The sequence below is a fragment of the Pediculus humanus genome, genomic scaffold, assembly GCF_000006295.1.
Source record: "Pediculus humanus corporis 1103172107574 genomic scaffold, whole genome shotgun sequence".
Classification (NCBI taxonomy): Eukaryota; Metazoa; Arthropoda; class Insecta; order Psocodea; family Pediculidae; genus Pediculus; species Pediculus humanus.
In genome coordinates, this window is record NW_002987189.1 from 556,639 (window position 1) to 579,494 (window position 22,856).

Consider the following 22,856-nt stretch of genomic DNA (forward strand, 5'->3'; position numbering starts at 1 on the left):
TTGTTAATAATTATTTTCCGATTATTATTATTATTATTATTAAAATAAAGCGTGAAAGAAAAAATTATTAAAAAATTAATAATAATAATAACAACAATAACATTGATTTTATATATATAACTGATAAGTTATCATTTAAAATATTTATTAATTCATAATGTGATTTAAATTAAATGCTAATTATTGAAATTATTAAGTAAAAAGGTTATTTTCCGTAAAAATAAATCAATAAATCAATAAATAAATAAATAACTCTAATGATGATGATGATTATTCGATTATATATTATCCTATATACATTTATTTATTTATTTATTTTTTTTTTAAATAATTAAAAAGTTATTATTGTTATTGATAAAATTTTACTCGTGTTATCACGTCGATAACGAAATAAATAATAATAATAATAATAAATTCGGTTTCATTTTGGTCGCATAAATAAATAAATAAATAACAAATTTTTTTAAATAATTAATTAATAAATCTCGCTATTTTCTACAAAATCGTGTGTGTGTGTGTGTGCCTAAAAATTTCCAGGCACGTTAATAAATCAAAACATTATTATTATTATTATTATTATTATTATTATTATTATTATTATTATTATTATGCAAAAGAAATTCATTTTATTAAATATTTTCTCTTACATATATATATATATAAATATTGTCAAATTAAATATTTTCCCGTGTTAATAAATATAATACAAAAAAAAAATTTATTTATTTATTTATTTATTTATACGTCACGACGATTATTTATTAACATTTACTAATTTATTTATTTATTTATTAATTGAAGCTATCGATTTAAAGCAATCCTTTTTAATACATTTAATATTTCTATAAATATTTTTTATAAATAATTACATAAAGAAGGCTACATAATTTATTGTGCAATTACAACACATATACGATTTCCTTACTCTCTCTCTCTCTCTATCCCCCTCTATCTCTCTGTCTCTCTCTCAAAGAGAGATTATCAAGCGATTTACCAAAAGTTTAATCTTTTTTTAATTAAAATATTAATACATAAATTAATTAATTCTACGTTAATTATATCATTTGTTTATTGGCTAAGACATTTTTTTAATTATTGCCCTTTTTCGAGTTCGAACTCACTTTAATTATTATTATTATTATTATTATTATTATTAATACTATGATAATAATAATAATGATAAAAGGGTCTAACGGTTTGTTTTTTTTGTATAAAATTTTCTTTTTGTTGTAAAATTTATTATTCTAATAATTAAACTAAAATGAAAACTTGTAATCGTGTGAATATTTACTGTAAATGATTATTACCGTATTGTGTTTAATGTTTGTTCAGTCTTTGATAATTGTTTTTTTCCAATCCTTCACGTTCGTTTTCCACCAACTTCACGGGTCGGAAAAGTCGGAAAAAGGCTAAGAGTTAACAACGTGAGAAGGAGGTTTGTTATTATCTTGTTTTTGTTTCGATAACGATTTGTGACAATTTTGACACACTCGAACGGGTTTCAAAATTTTCAATTTCGATATTTCCGATTCGAATCGACTGCACCTGCAAAATTTAATAATATGTTGATATCGTAAAGTCGTAAAAATTAAATAGAAAAATGGCACTCGCTCGGGGATTGCGAAACTTACTTGGAACAAAAAACTTGACCGCAATTCCTGCAATGATGTTTCCTTTCGTAAATATTAAATTTGACTCCGCAACCCACGCACGATTCCGCACCTTCGTCTCTCAACCAATGATCCGCCATTGTTCTACCCGGTTGTTCGGCCACGCTCCATGAAAAAACTCGTCCTCTCGTATCCCCGACGAAAACCGTTTTTTGATCCCTGTAATAAACAAATGATGATGATGATGATGATGATGATGAGAATTAAATTTAAACCTTATTGTTATTATGACGTACTTGGACACCGCGAGTGCCGTTATCGAAGCAGGATGAGTATTGTCTTTTCTCCCAAAGGCTGTGTGCATCGTTAGTTTGGCTTTGAAAAGTAATTGTCTTTGCCAACGAAATCCCTCCCGTAAAATATTTTGCAGATGATGATTACACCTGCCATCTTTAGCACTCAAACCTCCGTTATTTTCAACCATGACGAAAGAATCCGTTAAACTCGTGTCACTTTTACTCGATCTTATTTTGTTACCATCTTCGCAATTCACGCCTAAATGTTTAAATAGTGATTAAAGAAAAAAATAAAGGTACCTTATTTGATTAAACTTAAACTCAAACGTACGTACCTGGATCCTCGTGACTCGTCGATTTATTATTATTGTCACTCTTTGATTTTTCCGATGCTGGCGAACAACCTTCGCTTTTTCTAAATTCGGGATTCCGCGCGGCTGAACTCCTTCGTCGTCTCACTACGGGTGACGGTTTACTACTCACGTCCGAATCTTTTTTAGACGAATCTAATTAAATAATAATAATAATAATAATATTCGGTTGAATTTAATCGTATCGTATTTTTGTACAAAAGATGAAGTACTCACCCGATTTTAAATCGTTTTCCACGTCGGAAGAAACAACTTCGTCTTTACACGACGACCTCCTCCATTTGTTACACGAAGAGTCATCCGACGCCGTCGTTCGAATCTCCTCCGATTTCGATTTATTGTCTATGCTCAACCTTTTTCGAAATTCTAAATCGCAAGCGAGTTTGGCATTTTTATCGTTATCGTTATCATTGTAATTGTCATCCTCGTCTTCTTTTCCGCTACATCTTTCTTTTTCCTCTTCTTCCGCATTTTCTTTCGTGTTTATTTTATCGTCCTCGGATAAACTACTTTCCGATCCGCTTTTAACCAAATGTCCTCCTCCTTCTTCGGTAGTAGTCGTTTGCTCGGCCGAAACGCTCATTTGCTCAACTAAATTTTTCATTCTTTTCCTCCTTTTGTCATTATCGGATTCGTTTTCACGTACGTTTTCATCAACATCCTCTCCTTCTTTTAATTCTTTATCTTCTTCTTCTACGACAACACTTTTTGCCGTATTTTGCTTTTCGGTAATGGGAACTTGAACGTAATCCAACGACCACATCTGAAAAGAGAAGCCACAATATCAGAATCGATAAATTAATGTTTTAATCTAATAAAGGATCAAACTTACTCGTACGACACCATCCGATGACCCGGTAATAATAACATTTTGCGAATCCCATTCGTTGGTGGTGGAAAATGCAACGCAAAGGATTTGCTGCATTCTATCAGCTCGAGCAACGCATGTGTTCACGCAAGCCAGTTCGTCGCCATTTATACTCCATAAATGTACCCAAGTCCCTGCACACGTGGCTATATCTCCCTAAAAAAAAATTTTCCACCGATGTAACCTATTTTCACGAATAATGTTTTCTATTAAAAAAAAAAAAAAATAGGTTTTTTACCGTCAAGTCATTCACGGTAACAGCTGCCAGCGGAGCCGAATGTCCCGTCAACTGTCTCACAAAAATCATTCTTGACAAATCCCAAACGATCGCCGTTTGATCTCTGGATCCGGACACAATAACGTTATACGCGGGACTAGATGTCAAGCACGTGACCGCGTCGGTATGACCGTAAAGGCATTGTTTAATTGACAATGATTTTTTATTCAATTCGCAAATTTTTATGACCTGAAAATTTAAGGGATGTTTATCAAATCCGTTCGATGCCGAAAAGGGGAGACATTAAACGTACGTACCGTGCTCGTGCCGGCCGTGACGATAAGACGATTCGACGGACAAGTACAACAAACAATTTCTCCGAAGGGTTCTTCGCAAACCAACAACACTTTGTCGGAATCGTAGGTACCGATTCTGAGACTGTGATCCGCGAATCCCCAGGCGACGTATTTACTAAACGTTGGGGGAACCAAAACTTTATTCTGCTCAACTGCCAGCATTGATTTATCGACAGATAAAATTTGTCCCACCGGTCCTTTTAGTTCTGTAAGGTAAAATTTATTACACTTTTCCGGGAATCGCATGTTAAAAAATGTTTCCGTAATTTACCCTTGATCGGTTGCATTGAAGGACGAAGATTATCTAAATGATGAAAGAAAAATTTATCCTGAGATGACAAATTTGTAATTCCGGTCGCATCCAAAACAAAGGATTTACTTCCTCCCAGTTTTTTAGCCGGATGCGGTTTTTTGAAGAGTTGCTTGGGGATTTGTCCAAAGTTGTTGATAAAACCTATTGTTGCATTTTTTTTCAGAGGGTCGTCAATGCTACCAACAAAAGAAAAAAAAAATTAATGTAATTATTATATATAGATATACACATAATAAATAAGAAGATATTTTTGTTTTACCTGTAAATATCGACATTTCCCTCGTAGAAAAGGTGATGAAAAACATTAGTTGCTTCCACGGCAGCGGATCCATTTTGTTTATGACCGAAAATAAGGTCGATCCATTCGTGAAGGTGTTGAGAAACGTAATCGCATTCCAAAGCTTGCCTGTGAACTCTGATAAACTCTCTGGGATCGTTTTTAGCCCACGGAGGCAATACAACATTCCCAAGTTCGACACCATTTTGTTTACAACCTAATGTAAAAAAATATCATAAATTTCGTTTAAATTGTTAAAATTTATAGAATTGATAGAATTAAACTACCCACCGAGATCAAAATTGTTTTCGTTGCAAAGAAATTCAGGCAGGTAAAAAAATTCCGGTATCAATTCTTTCACGTCCGCCATATTGTGTTTAGAAGCTGAAAGCCAAGCTTCTTTTATCGAATGAAACATTCTATCGGCTAAATCAAAATGTCCTCCTTGTAACCGTAAAAAATGTTGAGTGAACGGCTCCATTCTGACTAAATACGAGCAAACGATCATGGCGGACGAATAATGAGTACCGTAATGATAAGGCGGAGTTTCGCCATGCGGATCGTCCCATTCTTTGTATCTACACCAAAATTTTTTTGTATAAACGACAAAAACCTACGAGTAATTGTAAATGACTAAAAAAAACGGTAAAAAAAAACCTTTTTTTAAATTGATTTAATCTGTCCAAGGTTTGAGCTCCCATGGGTTGAGAAAAATTTCTAAAAGACGAAGGATGCGTGAGATCTAATTCTTCCGAATCGTAATCGGACAAAATCCATGGGAATACGGGATACTGCATCAAATCGTTGTACGATCTTCCCGCCAGCGTGTTTAAATGCATCAAATACTGAAAATTTGAAATTTCTCCCCTCTGAAATACAAAATTTTGTGGTAACTAATAAAAACGAAAAAAAAAAGGATAAGTAAAAAAAAAAAATGAAAGTATTTACCACCCATCGTTGAGTGACGGAGGTTTCACCGATCAAACTGGATAATATTCCAGTAGCTTGTTCGACGTTAGCCGTCCTTTTTTGACCCGCCACACTTTGTTGAGCGCTATCAGCGATTCCCGTGGCAAAAGCCAGGAATCTCTGATAGACTTTATTCCTTAGTTTTCGAGGAAAAGCAAGCAAATAATTACGACCGTCTCCGGAAAAAACTTCCAGAGCCATGGGTTGTAAAAGATACCTTCTTTTGTGAACCTCTCTAAAATAATAATAATAATAATAATAAGGTAATAAATGCTGGTAAATTTTTCGATTTAAAAGCGTGTAAATCCATACCTGATATCATCGTAAGAAAATTTAGAACATTGTCTCATGGCTCTCGATCTTCTGGGTGATCCCGTGCTGGGAAGAATCGGTTCGTAATTTCCATTCTCTGGAATTGATTCGATATCTCGAATCTCGCGCGATTTCAATAACGTGAAACCATCGATGACGTACAAATGTTCTTTTCCGAAAAGAAGCAAACCCTCGGTTGTGTCCAAACCTTGAACTCGAGCACAGCGAAACATGTGCGATATCTAAAAAAAATTGACGAATGACGACCTTAAAGGCATGCCCTTTATTTATATACCTATAAATTTATTTGACTGAACCTTCTCGTTATCTTCGAGGAGCCTTATTAGAGTTTGATTATCAGGCTGGGGCGTTTCGTCAACGTTTCCAGAATCATTTTCTGCATCTTCTAAAACATCATCGGGATCTGACACGGTTCTGTTAAGTGGCATAGCCTGAAAACCTACGAAAACAAAAAAAATTTTTTTTTTTAACTTGTCTTTAAACTAATAAGTAAAAAATTTATGTTAAACTCACTGTTGGCTTCTTTCAAATCTTCAGGAACTGAAGGTGTCACGTCTTGAGAATCAAATATTAAATCCTTTTCCGAATCGAACCAATTGTGGGAAAATCTCTTTTTGAGAAAATATTCTTTACTGTCCCAACTAGTCGCAACTTTGTACTTCAAAGCCTTATTATCTGGAGCATCCATGAAAGGTCGATAGGGATAATGCAAATAAAACAAATCATTTCTCATCATTTTTTTTCGCATTCTGCAGGGACCCTCGGTCATGTCGAGCATCCATTTATCCAGCCTGACAAAAAAATTTATTTCCAAAATTTAAACGATGATAATAATAATAAAATGATATATATTTTCGTTCAAGGTTTTATTTACTTTATGGGTAAAATAGGACCCCAAAGACCTCGCTCTCTCGTCAATTCCGTTTGCATTAACGTCCATTCTTCGAGCATGTATTTTAACATGTGCTCTTGTCCCAAATAATGATTTTTCAATCTCGCTTCGACCAATTCTTTAACCAAAGACGTTTGACTTTGAACCCAATCGAAAACTTCGGAAAATGAAATTTGCGAACGGCGAACTTTAATTATTTCTTCTTTTTTGACTTTCGTTCGGCTCGCCAATCTTGTGAGACCTCCCGTGACTTTTTGAATTTTCTGAGAGAGAGAGAGAGAGAGAGAGAGAAAAAAAAATTAACTTTCCATCAAAAATTTATTCCTCTTCATTCGACGTTTCCTTACCGATTGAATTTGATTTTGCAATTCCCACGGAACGCGATGTAAACTTTTTCTTTCTGCTTCGATATAATTGAGCCAAAGTTTCGTGGCGGGTTCGACAACTTGCTCCCGAACGCTCAACAAATCCGGTACTTTATTATTGGCAGTATTTAATGGTATTTTGAACACCTTTAAAATTTAAAAAATTTTTATTTAAATTTAAATCATTTTAAATTATTTTAAAAAAAAAAAAAAAACAACGTTTCGCACACCTCTTCGATTGCCGGCTTTTTATAAATGAATAATTCTTCCCAAACTCTTCGAGCGGCGACGGACATTAAATTTTGAGCTTGTTGAGCGGTTAAATTTTCTTCTGCATTCACCGGATTCACATGCCACATGGTTTTCATATTTGTGTCCAAAACTATTTTCATATCCGAATTCAATTGAATGAGACAGTAGGTGAGACATCCGATGAAATCGAGTTCGTGATTACCGACGCCGAAAATCAAAACCCTGAAATGATTTTTTTTTATTATTATTATTATTCGATACTTTTTTTTAAAAACTTCGATCGATCTCCGTACCTGTGAGTAGTTAATTTATGCAAAGCTTCCAACACGGATGTTTGTTGTGAAATTGAATTCGTGGGTCTGGAAAGCAAAAATAAAACTGTTCGATTTAAGCAATGGTACAAGCCTTCCAAAGGCACATTGGTCGACCTTCTTTTCGCTTGAGAAATTAATTTAACTATGAAATCGAATATTTCGTGAGGATCTTTCGACAGCGTACCTAAAAACGGATTTCGTCGTTTTTAAATTCCACCAATTTTTTTTTTTTAAAAAAAACTTTAAATTGCACTTACCCTGCCATAATTTATCAACTATTCTGGATGAAAGGTAGCAAACGTTATGAGGGATATTCGACAAATTTCCACCGGAGACGATGGGGAGAGCGGCATGATCACCGATGAGAACATCGGCAGCAAGTAAATGATCCATTAACGTAGAGAGGATTTCCGTTTGATACCGTGCTTGCTGTTGCATTGTGCAGTCATCGGGTGAAGCCTTTTTTAAAAAAAAAAAACAAAAAATTAAAATAATATTCGTTCCGAGAAAAAATATTATTAATAAAAAATATTCGTTTACCTCCAAAACCAAATCAATGACCGGAGGACTTTTATTATTGACGATTAGCGGCAACGATAGCGAGTCAACGACAATCACTCGTAAAAAATCCAAAACTAATTTTTTTGCCGGATGAGATGTGAGTTCAACTTCTTGCGAATCGCTTCTTACAAACACTACGTCTTCGAGTCCTTTGCACTGTATTAAAAAAAAAAAAAAAAATGTGTAACGAAACGAATTTTTTTTTTGGAAAGAAATAAATTCGCAAAAAAAAAAAAAAAGCAAAATTACATCTTCGGGCGTCGATGATTTACTGTCTGGATTACTTCTTGGAAATAACGTCGATGACAAAGCGTTCAACACATCTCCCGACATGAAAATCGGCATTAAATCCCGTAGGTTGTGATAGAGGAAAAAAATAAATTGAATGATGGTAACCGGATATTCTCGAAGCCATTCTGGTAAACTTTCCGGACTGAAATAATCAAATGAAGTTTAACAACTTTCTCTCACCGCACCCGTTACCAAAAGAAAAAAAAAAAATGTTACCTTTTGTTTTCCTGATTTAACATCGTCCGAACCATGGCGAGAATGGTGATGACAGCTTCGGGACATAATGGTATTTTCGACGAAAGTATGGGAATTCCATCTTTGGCATTTGTACCGAATAAAAAATTCCAAACACTGTCCAAATCCAGCTGCAAAACATAAATAAATTTTATTTTTATTTTAAATATTAAATAATATTACGTGGTCTAAGGAAAATTAACAAACCTTTGAATCGACGGGTAACAATTTCACGGGTTGGCCCATCATTAATGCTATTAATAAAAAATAAACTTCAGGTACGTCGATATGCTTTGGTAAAAGCCAACTTAAAGACTGAAACCCGGGAACCGATAAAGCTTCGGAACGATTGTGAAGGAGTTTGGGCGAACTGGCGCTGGCTCTTATTTGATACCCTATCGCATAAAATATATATTTAAAAATTCTAGAAAAGAGGTTAAATTATATATAAAAAAAAAACGCTCGTACCAAAGGGAACTCCCAATTTCGATTGCAAAACCATTTCGCAATCTTTGATCCAACCTCCGTTTCCGGTGCCTTCTCGAAATTTTGCAATGAGTGTCGGAATCGATACCGTGACTATTAGTATACGAAAACCCCACACGACGGTGGTCGAATGTAAGTGTCCTTGAAGAAACAAGAGTATCCAATCTAATCCGAGAATTCGTGAGAAATCTTCGCAAAACCTGAAATTGAAAAAAAAAAAAAATTTTTATTAATGAACTTATCAGTTTATATATAAAAAAAATTGTATTAAAACAATGTTGCATTACTCACGATATGTTTACGTTATTTTTGGAGCCAAACAGTAACGAATGCAAAAGTTGTAAACATCTATTTCTTAGCCCTATGTTATTTATCAATTTCGCGTGCTCTTCACTCGCATCTTTCAGATCAATATTCTTTTCTACGACACCACTTGTGGACACGGGTAGAGTAGATACCAAAAACTGCCCGAATCTTCCAGGCGAAAAAAAAAAAAAAATTTTATTTTTACAACAGTAATAACTCTCAATTCAAATTTCTTGATAATTTCAAATCATAAAAAACTCACCGTAGTAAATCGCTATCTCTAGGTTGGGCTAATAAAGCACCCAAAAGTGATAAAGTAATTTGTCTCGTGGATCCGGATGTAATGTCTTCGATGATATATAACAATCTGGGTACTAATTTAAGATCTCTTGCAATTTTTATATTGATTTTCTTTTCGCTCGACTCGGTCACTAATTCGTATATGTGTTCTAAAAGTGATTTTTGAAGGTCTCCCGGTGCTTCGTGCCATATCTTAAACGTTAAATTTAAAAATAAATGTTTTGTACAAAGTTAAAACACCGACGGCAAGACAAAAATCGATTAAAATTTAAATCTTATCAAATATTACCTCGAGATCGCAAAGTAAATCTTGAAAAGCAGTTACATCGGGAATACTCGAAGATTCGCGACCGCTGTCGACGGTGCCAACTAAACTAAAGGCCAAATGTAATATGTGACTGTTTAGCAAATGTCGCTTCTTTTTAAGCAACATGGCCAACGTTTGATGAGCACGCTTTCGATCCATTTCCAATTGAATATTTTTATTTGCACGAGCAACGCAAACTAATGCTTTTACTGCAGCATAAAGAGATTCCACATCTTGCGCCATTGCAATGAGACCTGAACATAAAATTAACGGAGTGTAAGCTCTGTAAACAACACCATCATTCATCTTATTCACCATTTTATTATTTTACCCAATAAAACTGCACAGCCGCCAATGTTATCAATCATTTTGGCAACAGGCCTGGGAGAAAAAACGCGAACTCCGAGGTAAGCTACCACAACTCCACCGAGACTTCTGGCGGGTCCGGCCAAATGCCCACAGGAGTTGTGTAAAATACGAATAGGTGTTGCGTTTTCGTGAGATGTCATTCCCAATTGTTTAGCAATACTCTTGTTGTCAGCTCTTTTGTACACTTTGCGAATTTTGGCAAGGGTTAAATTAGATACGGCTTTGGCGTTCAATCCAAATATTAATTTTTCTTCGTATATCAAGGGAGCAAGCAAATCTGAACCTGGAATTAATTAATATTTATATAACTACTAATTGAAAATAACTTTCCCTTAAAGGTACTGTATAAATACCATTCAATTGTGGCGCCTGAAAACTCCCGGTATACTGCGGTCCAAGTTTGTAAATTGTAACGACGGTTTGAAGATTGAGAACTTCTTCTACTAAATGACACGGGCCTTGTTTCCAATTAAGCCTTGAATATCGTCTCCAACATGGAGGAGTTCCAATGTAGGCGTAAACAGAAGAAGCTACCGTGAGGTTTGCGGCACCTCCTCCAGGATTTTGGGATATGTAATGAAGCTGTAAAAAACAATATATTTTTTTTTAATTTAAAATTTTTAACCCGGGTCGTCTAACTTACACCAACTTTATCCAAACCAAGAAAATAAATTTCTGTTTCGTTTACCTTGATCGTGTTTACGTGTTGCCCGTCCAAATACATTGAAAAAGTTGAATTTTTTAATACGGCTCTGTTAAGAACTAATACTACGTGATGCCATTGTCCTTCTTGAAACATGTCCGGACACCGTATCTTGCCACATCCTTCGCCGAGTAATTCAGGTTCCCATTCAGCTAAAAAAATAATTAATTTTAGGAATGGAAAATTTCAAGTTTTAACGAATTCATGATTTAGTCACGTACTTTGAGGTAATAAGGTTTCCTGAGTTGAAATAATAATCGACTTGTCCCTAGCTGATAATACTACGGCTAAACATATGAGGTGTTCATCTCTTCCTTGAAAATTTCTGACTATGGTTAACAATCGCACACTGTGGGGATCCGTTCTAGGGTCGGAAAATTTTTCGATACAAATCCACGTTGAAAAGGATAATCCTTAAAAAAAAGAGAATCCATATTGAAAATTTCGAACAAATTATCATTTAAAATTCAAAACAATTAATAACAAATTATACCAGTTTGAGGTGGAAAAATTCTATCCCCTGATCCTATACCCCCAACCACGTTATTATCCACGGACAGTAAAGCACCCGTAACTACTCCCGGACCAGCAGGACTTTGAGGTGCTATAGAAGGCAAATACAAGCAACCGAATCCTTCTGCTGACATATCCAGTTCAACAAAGGCAGGAGAAGTCGCATAGTTTTGCCTTATGATAAATAAGCACAACAATCAAAACAATAATAGAATCACAACTCTCGTACAAGCGTACAATAATACACAAAAATAAAGTAATTTAAATTTTACACGTACCCGCTAGAAGAAAAATCTCTTGGAGTCGTCATCGAAACTAATGTTTTAATTCTAGTTAAAGGTACTGGGCCTCCAGGAATGCGATGGCTAGGTCTACTATTTATCACAGATTCAATATCATCCATAGATACACAATTTAAGGGATCTCCCAGTCGCAAAAATTCTCTAAAATACAATGTGTCGTATATATATGGAAACTCATTTGAAAATTTAAAAATTATTTTATTCATCGAACGGTATAAAATTGTAGAGTACCTTAAATCTTTCGGTTCGATGTTTTGGGCCGCTAATCTTTTTAAAATGTATTGTAAGGGAGAATGTAGGGGATGAGCTTCTTCCTCAAGTGCAATCCTACAACATTTTAGTAAATCTCCAGGGAGCCCCGATTCGCACATCAATTGCTGATTTCTTTCACTTCTCAACAAAGATTTTAAAATTTCGGCAGCAAACATTTGCAAATTCAAAGAAACCTAATTTTAAATTTAAAAAAAATATTAATTTAAATATTTTTTTTCAAAAAAGATGAATGAAAAAAAAAAAAAAAAAAAAAATTCTCATACCTGGGGATAATTCGAACAATAAATACAAGGAATTAAATGCAACATGGCTACAACAATGTCAGAATGTACAATTACTGGCTCCGTATAAGATTGAACCAAATTAAGACTAGATACTTGCGGAGTTCGACGACTAGATCCGGGGGAGTCGGTTAATTTTTGATAATTTGGTTTTTTTTTGCTGCCATGTGATGGCGATCGGTAAGAAACATTCGCGTAATTAATATTTTTATCGTAAGCGTCTAATGCAACATCGTACAGGAGTCTTAAAACTAAACACTGATAAGATAACCTTAACGGAATGTGTTCTGGAATGCTGTAAGATAATTTTATAATATTATTATTATTCTATAAATTAATTATTATTATTATTGATAATTTTGCAAGTTTAGATAATGTCTAACATATAAAAAAAAGTAAAAACTCACGTGGGATTGAGAATGTTTCCAGTGAACAATGCATGAAATGATGGTTCTTCTTTAGCAACAATTAATTCAGAACTGTCCAACAATTCAGTTTCCGTTGAAAAACAACCCAATAATTTAATGGTATCACATAAGCTTTGAGTACAAATCTAAAAAAATAATTTTATTATTATTATTCAAGCATTCAATCGAAAAAAAAAAAAAAAAATTTATTAGAAATAAAACTCGCTTCTTGATGGAAAAATTTAGCATTAGCAGGTTCAAATCGCATGGGGACAGTTATGGAACTGAAAACCATGTGAAGTAATCCGAAAATTTTTTTTTTGAGGATTGTATTCCAAGGGGGTTGTGGTTCATCCGAAAGGCATCCCTCCATAGAAACTAATACCGACATGACATAAACGAAACCTCCCCCTTTTCGAAACCCCGTACGAGTTTTATGACTTTCTCTCAAGCAGCTCAATAATGACTAAAACAAAAAAAAAAATATTAATTCATCCATATTTAAGGTATTGAAAAAAAAAAAAAAAAAAAAAAAAAAAAACCTGATACCTGTAATATGTGAAATTTAAACAAAATATGACTAGCTGGAGCAGAATGCATCATTCCTAAAAGTGTTCCCATGTCATCGTCTCCACCACCAGTAAGAACCAATTCTCGCACTATTCCGAGAGCTTGATGCCGACATTCCATATAAGGTACTAAATTATGAGCGCAACGTGCTCCTCCACATTCTCGAAATAAATTCGCATTTGTAGAATTACCCGACAGTAAGTGCGTCAGAGTTTCCATAACAAGAAATCCAAGTTTTTCATTAGATTCCGATATTTGGAAATCTGAAAATACAATTTTTATTTGATGAGTTATAATCAATGTCATTATTTAATGGTAACCTGAATTGACATGTTGACTTTATGTACCTTTTCCTTCTTCGATTGCCTGTTGTTTTTCTTTTAGCAAAGCTGCATATCGTTTTAAGCATGTTACGAAAACTTCAAGCAAGCCCACTTCTCTATATACATCTTTAAAAATTAAATTGTACCTGAAAAGGCGTAACAAAAATCAACTAAAAATATTACAATTTCCTTTAATTTATGATTTTATACCTGATAAAAACTCACCTTAATATATTCAGTAATGTTTTCATACAAGTTATGGAACAAGTCACTGATTCCTGGCTCCTTAACAATATTGATAAGGAAATTAATTCTTTACAAGGAACAAAATTTAACTGAAACACTACAAATTCTAAAAGCTGAAAAAATTTATCCTAAAACAAAATTTAAAGATTATAAAATTTAAGATTTTTAAATATATATAGTATTATGATATGAGTATTTTGTTTACTTGAATCTCCTGAGATTTTGTATAAATTTTTTCAGCAAATTGAGGAAGAGTATGTTGATCTTCTAATATAAAATAATTGGCATTATCTGCATGATAAACGCTAGATATGGCATCAAGTATTACAGAACAAAGAGCAGAAGAATTTGATTTTAAAAATATTGATTGCAAAACATGAAAAGCTTGTATATTTCTGACACTGACTCCTAAAAATAAAAAAATAAAAATTGATTCATTGAATGAAGTCTCCTTCAAAATATGGTTTGTATTATTTACCTCTTCCTGACGGTTGAGGTAAATTAAATCCAGCCATTTGAAACAGGGAATCAGTTGAAGCTTGGCTTGGTTTCAATTCTATGTATCCGCACATACATAACGAAGAGATCATAAGAACCAAATTCCTGACAGCATCTTGAGCTTCTCTCGAATTATCATGTTCTATTCTGTTTAAAAATTAAAAAAAAAATGACATATTTGTATCTATTACCAATTAATTTTTAATTTTACTTTTTGTTAATAAAAGATTTTATAGTTTTTCATACCTAAGTAAAAATTCTGAAAGAAAGAAATAACCCTGACACGATCTGAAATCTTCCAGCAAAGTTTGAGCAACTTCACTTGAATCCTTTAAAATACAAAAAATACTAACAAAAATTTCAATTATTTCTAAAGGAGTTAAATCCTGAGCTCTTTGCATGTTTTCAATGCAAGCAGCCATGCAGCATTTGTCTACAAAAAAATAAAATTTAAAGCAAAATTTAGAAATGTGTTTAATGTTTCTAATCATTTCAAAATCACTCGTTACATACTTTGTGATTTATTGTCAAGTATAAGACTATTTGGCTAAATTTCACAAAGCTAAACATTGACAATACTTACTATGAATGTAGCTTACAACTGGTTGGGTTAAACCATGTCTTGACAAAGTCATTAAAACTTCTGCAGCCGATTTTCTCCACATAATGTTGCAAGGGGGACATGAGCTAGTAATGGCTAAAAATAATAACGACAAATCATCCTTCCTCGAAAGTTCATGAGCTGGGCCTGGATGACTACATAATCGTACAAGAACCTTTAATCAAGTTAATAATTTTTTTAAAAAAAATATTATAAATAAATATTTCAAATTATTAATTTTAGCAATGGAAAAAAAAAAAATATGTTTCTGCTCAATTACCTGTACAAATATCTTTTGCAATAAAATTCTTCTTTCTTTCGGTGTGAATTCACTATGTGGATTATTATCTTGATCAGCTTCATTTTCTTCCATAAGAGGAAGATCGAAAAATAAATATAGACATTTAACCAAAGTACTCGGCACAGAAATTGATGTCATGACCTGTATGTAATTTTAGCGATAATTATATATATAATAATATAGCATGATTAGTAATAAAATGGCTTATTAATAGAAAATATTTTTCAGTACTTTAAATTGATAGTGTTTAATTACCTGTACCAATGCATCATCCCCAGATGCTAATAAATTAATTGTGGTAAGAAGCATCCAGCCATTACTAGATTCCTCAGAATTTTCAATTTCAAGAAATTTAACAATTGCAGTGCTAGCTTCTTCGGTACTTTGATTAGATGCTCTTTTCCTAATTTCTCCCACCATTAATTGAGAAACAACTCGACAAAATAACAAAATATCTTTAAATTTGTCTGTCATGTCTGATGATGGACAGTTGCCGAAAACCTTGTAATGATACATAAAAAAATATACAATTACAAAATATAAAAAAAAAGAAATTTATTTGCTAAAATAATAAAAAAATCTCAATAAATTGTTTTTTTTTTTTTTATTTAAAATTCTCACTAATGTTTTTTCGAATATTTTTACCTTACAAAAAAGGGGAAGCATGTTATAAAGCTTATCGTCCAACTCTTTTTTAGTTAAGGTCTGCGGTGGATGTAAATATTCGGAGAAAAGCTTTTTAAGATGGTTCAACCCCAATGCAGTATGTTGAGGATTTGGAATTGTTTCATCCCCTGTTGTTGTGGATATACCTCCACTTCCTCTTAACTTTCTCATTATATTCATTTTGCTGGAAATTATTATTATTGTTGTGTAAGTTAATTAAAAAACCATAAATACAGAGACCACGTAAAACCCCACACTGTATGAGCTCATTGAGTTACTTACTTTGTTTACTTTTGAATTCAAAACAATTAAGACAAGGTAATTGTTTAAATTCATCAATCAGCGTATTTAAATACTAAAAAAAATTTCCATTTTTAATTTTTGTTATTCTCCCTTTTTATGTCATGGTGGAAGAAAATTAATGAAGTAAAATCAATTTGAATTTTGATCGATATTCTTAGTTAGTTCTTTTTCGTAATAGAATTAGCCATTGAAAATTCGCTATTAATAAATAGTAATTTTTTAGATTTTTTATAATTATGATTACGTGTATCGATCATTATAAAATGAAAATAAGTCTTTTTAAAATTATAAAAAAAATTCAGGTCGAATTAAACATAATAAAAATAATTTTCCTGTAAGCTCCACTTTACATCTCATCTACTTTTTCCAATCGATGTTAAAATCATTATTAATTAATTTAATAACTTTTTTTTATTAAATTCAAATACTATTTCCCACAAAATTAATTAAAGAGGTTAATAAAACTTATTACATTTCTTTTGATTATAAAAAAAAAAATTTATTAAACGCCCACAAAATTAAACTTAAAATAAAATAAAATTTCACTATCACTCAAAATCTTATTTATAGTTTCGACTTAATTGATTTTCCGCTCAAACGAGATTTAACGATTCGATATAAACGATTTTTATGTAATTCCGTATTATTTTTCAAAATAAATAGTTATTTAAGTTATAATTTTTAAAAAAATAAATTATGATCGAATAATTTTATTCAAAATCATTTAATTTTTAATATTTTTGCTTACTTATTTCAACGAGTTGACATCTTATTATTTGAACCGTAATACATGAAAATTATTCACTTCCTTTTTATCGATTTTTGAAAATTATTTTTAAAAAAAACAATTATATTTATCAGTCAAAATTTAGATTTACGACGAAAAAAGTAAAATATAATTTACCGCGAAACACGAAAAAGAAATTTTAACGGTTTAATACCGCATTACAAAACATTTTTCTGTAAACTAATAATTTAGTCAATAAATTGTAATAATAATTTCTAGGTTTTAACTGTTTACTAATAATTTTTTTGACTTCCAACGTTTTTTGAAATATTTCAAATAATTTCCCGACTTTATTTTAATTAACTTTCATCTGCATTTTAATAAGCTCAGTAAAAAATTCTTTTATTAAAATACTTTATAATAAATTACGTCGTAGTAAAACCTGTTCTAATGATGAATCAAGATGCATCATTTTACATTACCTTTCTCATAAATACATTTTTTAAGGAAATATTGTTTTGTGAAAAAAAAAATTATCAAATTATTGATTTTAAATCTTGTTAATATATATTTTATAACATGAATTATATATAATTTATTTATAATTCATAAAAATGATTGATTGACAGAAAAGGCTTCGAATAAAATATGACAGTAAGTAATAATAAATAAAAAAAATCAAACAATTTATGATATATTATTTATTTTATCACTGTTATAATGATTTAAATTATAAAGCTGTTTAAAATAAGATGAAAATATTAAACAGACACACAATGGGAAATACATATGAGCAATTAATATTAGAAACATGATCTATCTTATTTTAATGTTACTAATAAAAAAAAAAAAAAAAAAAAAAATCGATGTGATCCCTTTTAGTCTCATAAATAATTTTAAATTGAAAATGATTGATTAATAAAAACTTTTATAAGAATTGGAATAAAGAAATGTTATTATTACTCATGGCAAATCATAAATGCAATGTTAAAAAAAAAAAAAAAAAAAAAAATTAATAATATTTTTGCTCTAAACGCAATTATTAATAAGTTTAATCACTTTCATTTTATCCAGGTTAACTTAATTGTCCACAATTTTGTACGACAATTTCCTTTACAGTTTTACCACTTTGAGAACCATATGTCTCAATCTAAAAAAAAAAAAAAATAAAAATATTTAGAAAACAATTTATACATAAAAAAAATTTTCCGCTCTTTAATCATAACTTTACCTTTTTCACAACATCCATTCCCTCGACAACTTTACCAAATACTACATGACGACGATCCAACCAAGTTGTCTTCACGGTAGTAATAAAAAATTGACTTCCATTTGTATCGGGACCAGCATTGGCCATTGATAAAATTCCTGGGGAAACATGTTTCAAGTTGAAGTTTTCATCTGCAAACTTTTCTCCGTAAATGGATTTTCCTGAAAAATAAATATTTGGATATTTTTATACAATTTGTTTTTTTTTAATTCAATTACAATTACAATAAATAAATTAGTCTTACCTCCAGTACCATTGTGGTGAGTAAAATCTCCACCTTGACACATGAAATTTGGAATAACTCTGTGGAAAGTAGATCCCTTGTATCCGAATCCTTTTTCACCTGTGCAGAGTGCTCGAAAATTTTCAGCAGTTTTTGGTACAACATCAGATCTCAACTAATTTGAAAAATGAAAATGTTAGAATATAAGGTATCAGGTATTAAAAATAATAATAAAATATTTAAAAAATTTCAAAAGTCATTGAAAAGGTAATAAAAATCTAATTGGTACACCGATTTGCAATATATTATGCAAATCAAATTACTCATTCAAAAAATTATTTTAAATTTAATTTTTCGTTTTAAATTTTAATAAAAATAAAAGAATTAAGTAGAAATTTTAAAAAAAAAATTTTAATAATAGGGTGTTAACTTTAATTTATCGAGTAGTAATTTATAAGTACTGATGTCATTTTATAACATTTCGACAAAAGCATAGACGCTCCCTTATGAAAGTATATAAGAAAAAAAAAAAAAGAAAAATTATAAATAAATAATTTTGGTTAGATAAAATAAGAGAAAATTGAAAAAAAAAAATGATTACAATATTGATGAAATAAAAAAAAAAAATTTACAAAAAATATTTATTTAAAAAAAAAAAAAAAATAAGCAATTGCGGAAACAAAGGGCTTTTTTTTTTTTAAAGGAAAAATTAGCACGTCCAGAACGCTATTCGACTCTGGAATTAAAATGAAATTAAATATTATTTAGATACTTACTTCGATCACAATACGACCCAAACTTTGACCATCAGCAGCCATATCCATAAAAACTCGTGGTAAAGCCATTATTTTTTCCGCACTAGCTTTTGAAAAATGCAATAAAGAACTCAAAGAGCCGGCTCGGGTATTGTAACCTAGTAAGAGGCACGAGTAGCGGCAAATTCCACGCTCAACGTGGAGTACTGTTCGAAACATTTTTAAAAAGTAGTTCCTACTTTTTTCGACTATAAAAAAAAAATTATTAATCTTATGTTTTATCAAACAATAAAATAGCAAATTAAAACAAAAATGAATTTTACCTAATTTAATTAAACGGTTGTAGTAAATAATAAAATAAATATATAACTAAATTTAAAAAATGAACTTTTTTTTAATTTCGCACATTCACAGAAAAAAGGCATCCATATCCGGTTGTGAATGACAACTAAAATTTAAATTTTTATTGTTATAAAAAATTAAATTGTGAAAATTTTTCAAAAAAATATATTTTTTAAAAATATAATAATGCAAAGCTTTTTGCAATTAATTTTTTTGATATAAAATAATAAATAATTATTTGAAAAATAAAACGGAAGTACGTCATTTTAAACTTTAATATTCCTACTCGCTACATTAGCGACAGATTAGCAATGGTAAACAATTGTAAGTTCTATAAAAACAGGTACTTTTTATTATGTTCTGTTATATATTTGTTTATAAAAGTTGATGTGTAATAAAATCATGATTAAAATATCAAGATAAAATTTTTACAAATTAATAAATTATTTTATTTAATTAAATCATTTTCTAACACTGCACTTGACAAATTTTTTTATTAAAAGTCAAATTGAAATTTTTAAAATGGTGTCAAATGTGTACATATGACGGTTATAAAACGAGTGTGACATTATTTTCTATTTAACGGTAAAGCAAAGGGAATTTAATAATTAAAACTTTTGGTTTCGTTTTCTTAAAGGCTTATTCGAACTTTTTAGATTTCCTTAATGACTGACATTTTTTTTTTTATTATTAAAATTTATATTATTACTTTGGCTAAACAATATCAAAATGTACTAAGAAATCTCCTTTTAAGTCATTTCAAGTTGAACTTTTTTTTTTTTTTTTTTAGTATGCATTATTAAAATTCAAATAGTAAATACCCTCTTAATCCGGATGTTATAGATATGAGGTAAGTCAAACTTATAATAACAATTTTTTTAAATTTCTATATTAAAAAATTAAAAATTTGTATAATATTAATTTAAAATCTCAATTGTCGATTAGAAATATTTAAAGTAAACATTGATTGTACAAGCAAACAACATTATTATATTTAATTTTATAATTAGTATTAGGAAAAAAGTGATTTTATTTTAAAAATAAGTCATTTCAAATTATTGTTTTATTTTTTTTCCAATTTTTGTTCGATTCTGTTTACATAGTGCTTATAAAGTTTCCTTAACATATAATTTGGTTTAAAAATTTCTAAGGCTTAAATCATTTAGAAAATTGTTTTTACTTTAATTTTAAAATCATAATAGAGTCTCTTCTGAAAATTAAACATGATGTTTTAATTAATTTATTTAACAGTGTACATTAATATATTTTGATTTGAAATTTCGATCTGAAATTTTACACATCTTAATAATAATAAAATTTAATTTATTATATTATTAAAAAACTTGTTATAAATTTTTGATTAGATTACCTTATGTTAAATTCAACTTTTTTAAAAAAAATTTTATTAGAAAAAATTAATTTTTTAATTATTCCATTTTTACAAAAGTCGAGTTTTACTATTGTAAACTTACATTGTGGCAATAATGTAATTTATTCCTTTTACTGGTTTTTTTTTTTTCTTCAAAAATCATTTACTAAAAACAAATTTTCATTTTTTTATTGTTAAAACAATTTATTTATCATATTATTAAATAAGAAATTTATTGTTTACTTGCAAAATTTACTTGATTTTTTCTTTTGTAATTATTGCATTCCAGAGATTCGATTTTTAATTAAAAAACACCACTTAAACTTTTTATATTGTTTATATGAATTATCCTTTAATTTCTCTTTTATTTTAGAATCACTTTTAAAAAAATCTTTTTTTTTGGAGCTGTCATAACATTTTTTTACCTGGAATTCATATCTTACTGGATATTGCCTTGGCTGTGGTGGAAACTTCCAGAGTGCAATTCACCGGATTGTAAAAAGTTATTATTGGTAGCTGATCCTCAGATAATCGGACCAGAATGGAATTACTTAATTTTAATGAATTGGATTTCCATATTTGATTGTGATAGATACATTAAAAGAACATTTATTAATGCTTTTAATTATATAAAACCAGATTTTGTTGTATATTTAGGAGATTTAATGAATGAGGGTTACACAGCATCAGAATATGAATATTTAAGTTATTTCAAAAGGTTTCACGATATATTCGATTTGTCTTATTCTTTAAATGGTACAAAAATTATTTTAACTCCTGGTGATAATGACATAGGGGGTGTAGATGATATCTTGATCCCTTCTAGCGTTGTGAGATTTGATAAAATGTTTCATTCGAGTAGTGAAAGTAGTGTACATGATTTAATCGAATTTTCTATTGTAAATGTAATGACATCTAAACTCCAGAAATCGAAATATATTGATGAAAACATAAGGATTGCTATTAGTCATGTTCCATTAGTAGCAAAGAAGTACTATTTACTAAATGATGTAAGTAATTTCAATCATTTTTAAAGTTTGATTAATTTAAGAATTAAATTGAAATTTTATTTTTTTTTTTTTTTTTACAATTCAAACTCCATGTTTTCAATTGTCGAATTGTTTTTTTAGGTTGTGAAACTAATTCAACCTCATTTAATACTCTCTGGTCATTTACATAAATCATTTCATTTCATGACGGAAAGGAAAAATTTATGGAACATTAGGTACACCAGGATTTTACCACAAGATTCAGAATTTAAACAATTGAAATTTAATAAAGATGTGATTCATGAAATAGTCGTTCCGACATGTTCATACAGGATGGGAGTATATAATATGGGTTACGGCGTAGCTTACATAGGTAAATTTATTTTTTAATTTTTTTTTTAAAGAGTTTTCACATCATAATTTTTTTTCTAGGAGAGGTAAAGTACTTGATAATTATTTGTTTTTTTTCTCTCTTTCTCTCCAGACACTAAAAATATGACAATGCAATACAATGTTTTATGGTTGCCACATAGATTTTATCAATTATACATTTACCTTTGCATACTCGTAAATTTTATTCTCATTGAATTGGTTGGGAAGTTGAGGAGAAGTAGACAACAGTATAGATCATTGGAATCTAAAAAATTTTTAACTTTTGGACCATAAGGTAATTAATTAAAACTCAATATGGTATTGAATTTTGCAATCTCCTTCAATAAAAACTGTGATAAATTTAAATGAGTTTTTTACCAATTGTATTTTTGTTTACGAAAGTATTCGGTTCAAAAAAATTATGGAAGAGTTAAACAAATGTATGCTGTGTAAAAAATTTATCTTAAAAAAGTGTAATGTCAAGTGCCATTTTAAAAAATCCAAGCGAAATGTATGAAGTGAAAGCTCTAATTAA

At 30.2% G+C, this 22,856-nt stretch overlaps 3 protein-coding genes across 3 annotated transcripts; 1 reads left to right on the forward strand and 2 right to left on the reverse strand.

Annotated features, from left to right (window-relative positions):
* Positions 1 to 1,409: 1,409 nt before the first annotated feature.
* Phum_PHUM221320 (WD repeat and FYVE domain-containing protein, putative) lies at positions 1,410 to 16,151 on the reverse strand (the record flags this gene model as incomplete). Its single annotated transcript, XM_002425771.1, has 49 exons — positions 1,410 to 1,545; positions 1,632 to 1,829; positions 1,907 to 2,165; positions 2,242 to 2,412; positions 2,494 to 3,040; positions 3,110 to 3,301; positions 3,384 to 3,611; positions 3,680 to 3,924; positions 3,990 to 4,207; positions 4,291 to 4,525; positions 4,600 to 4,886; positions 4,966 to 5,177; positions 5,257 to 5,512; positions 5,590 to 5,831; positions 5,907 to 6,049; positions 6,124 to 6,401; positions 6,485 to 6,765; positions 6,850 to 7,014; positions 7,098 to 7,341; positions 7,413 to 7,617; positions 7,691 to 7,892; positions 7,974 to 8,150; positions 8,244 to 8,427; positions 8,502 to 8,650; positions 8,727 to 8,914; positions 8,988 to 9,205; positions 9,297 to 9,479; positions 9,574 to 9,803; positions 9,901 to 10,172; positions 10,250 to 10,570; positions 10,641 to 10,869; positions 10,976 to 11,142; positions 11,212 to 11,403; positions 11,484 to 11,677; positions 11,782 to 11,946; positions 12,037 to 12,251; positions 12,342 to 12,654; positions 12,767 to 12,912; positions 12,993 to 13,232; positions 13,316 to 13,599; positions 13,684 to 13,805; positions 13,885 to 14,033; positions 14,111 to 14,313; positions 14,384 to 14,550; positions 14,650 to 14,836; positions 14,987 to 15,179; positions 15,285 to 15,446; positions 15,561 to 15,806; positions 15,951 to 16,151. The coding sequence occupies 49 exons, from the start codon at positions 16,149 to 16,151 to the stop codon at positions 1,410 to 1,412; spliced, it is 10,641 nt and encodes a 3,546-aa protein (XP_002425816.1).
* Positions 16,152 to 17,822: 1,671 nt separating this feature from the next.
* Phum_PHUM221330 (peptidyl-prolyl cis-trans isomerase, putative) lies at positions 17,823 to 19,468 on the reverse strand (the record flags this gene model as incomplete). The annotated part of the gene is made up of 5 exons (XM_002425772.1): positions 17,823 to 17,836; positions 18,082 to 18,151; positions 18,233 to 18,432; positions 18,516 to 18,669; positions 19,271 to 19,468. 5 exons carry the CDS (start codon positions 19,466 to 19,468, stop codon positions 17,823 to 17,825), a joined length of 636 nt encoding a protein of 211 aa, XP_002425817.1.
* Positions 19,469 to 20,436: 968 nt separating this feature from the next.
* Phum_PHUM221340 (uncharacterized protein) lies at positions 20,437 to 22,615 on the forward strand (the record flags this gene model as incomplete). Its single annotated transcript, XM_002425773.1, has 4 exons — positions 20,437 to 20,441; positions 21,334 to 21,970; positions 22,091 to 22,301; positions 22,434 to 22,615. The coding sequence occupies 4 exons, from the start codon at positions 20,437 to 20,439 to the stop codon at positions 22,613 to 22,615; spliced, it is 1,035 nt and encodes a 344-aa protein (XP_002425818.1).
* Positions 22,616 to 22,856: the final 241 nt, after the last annotated feature.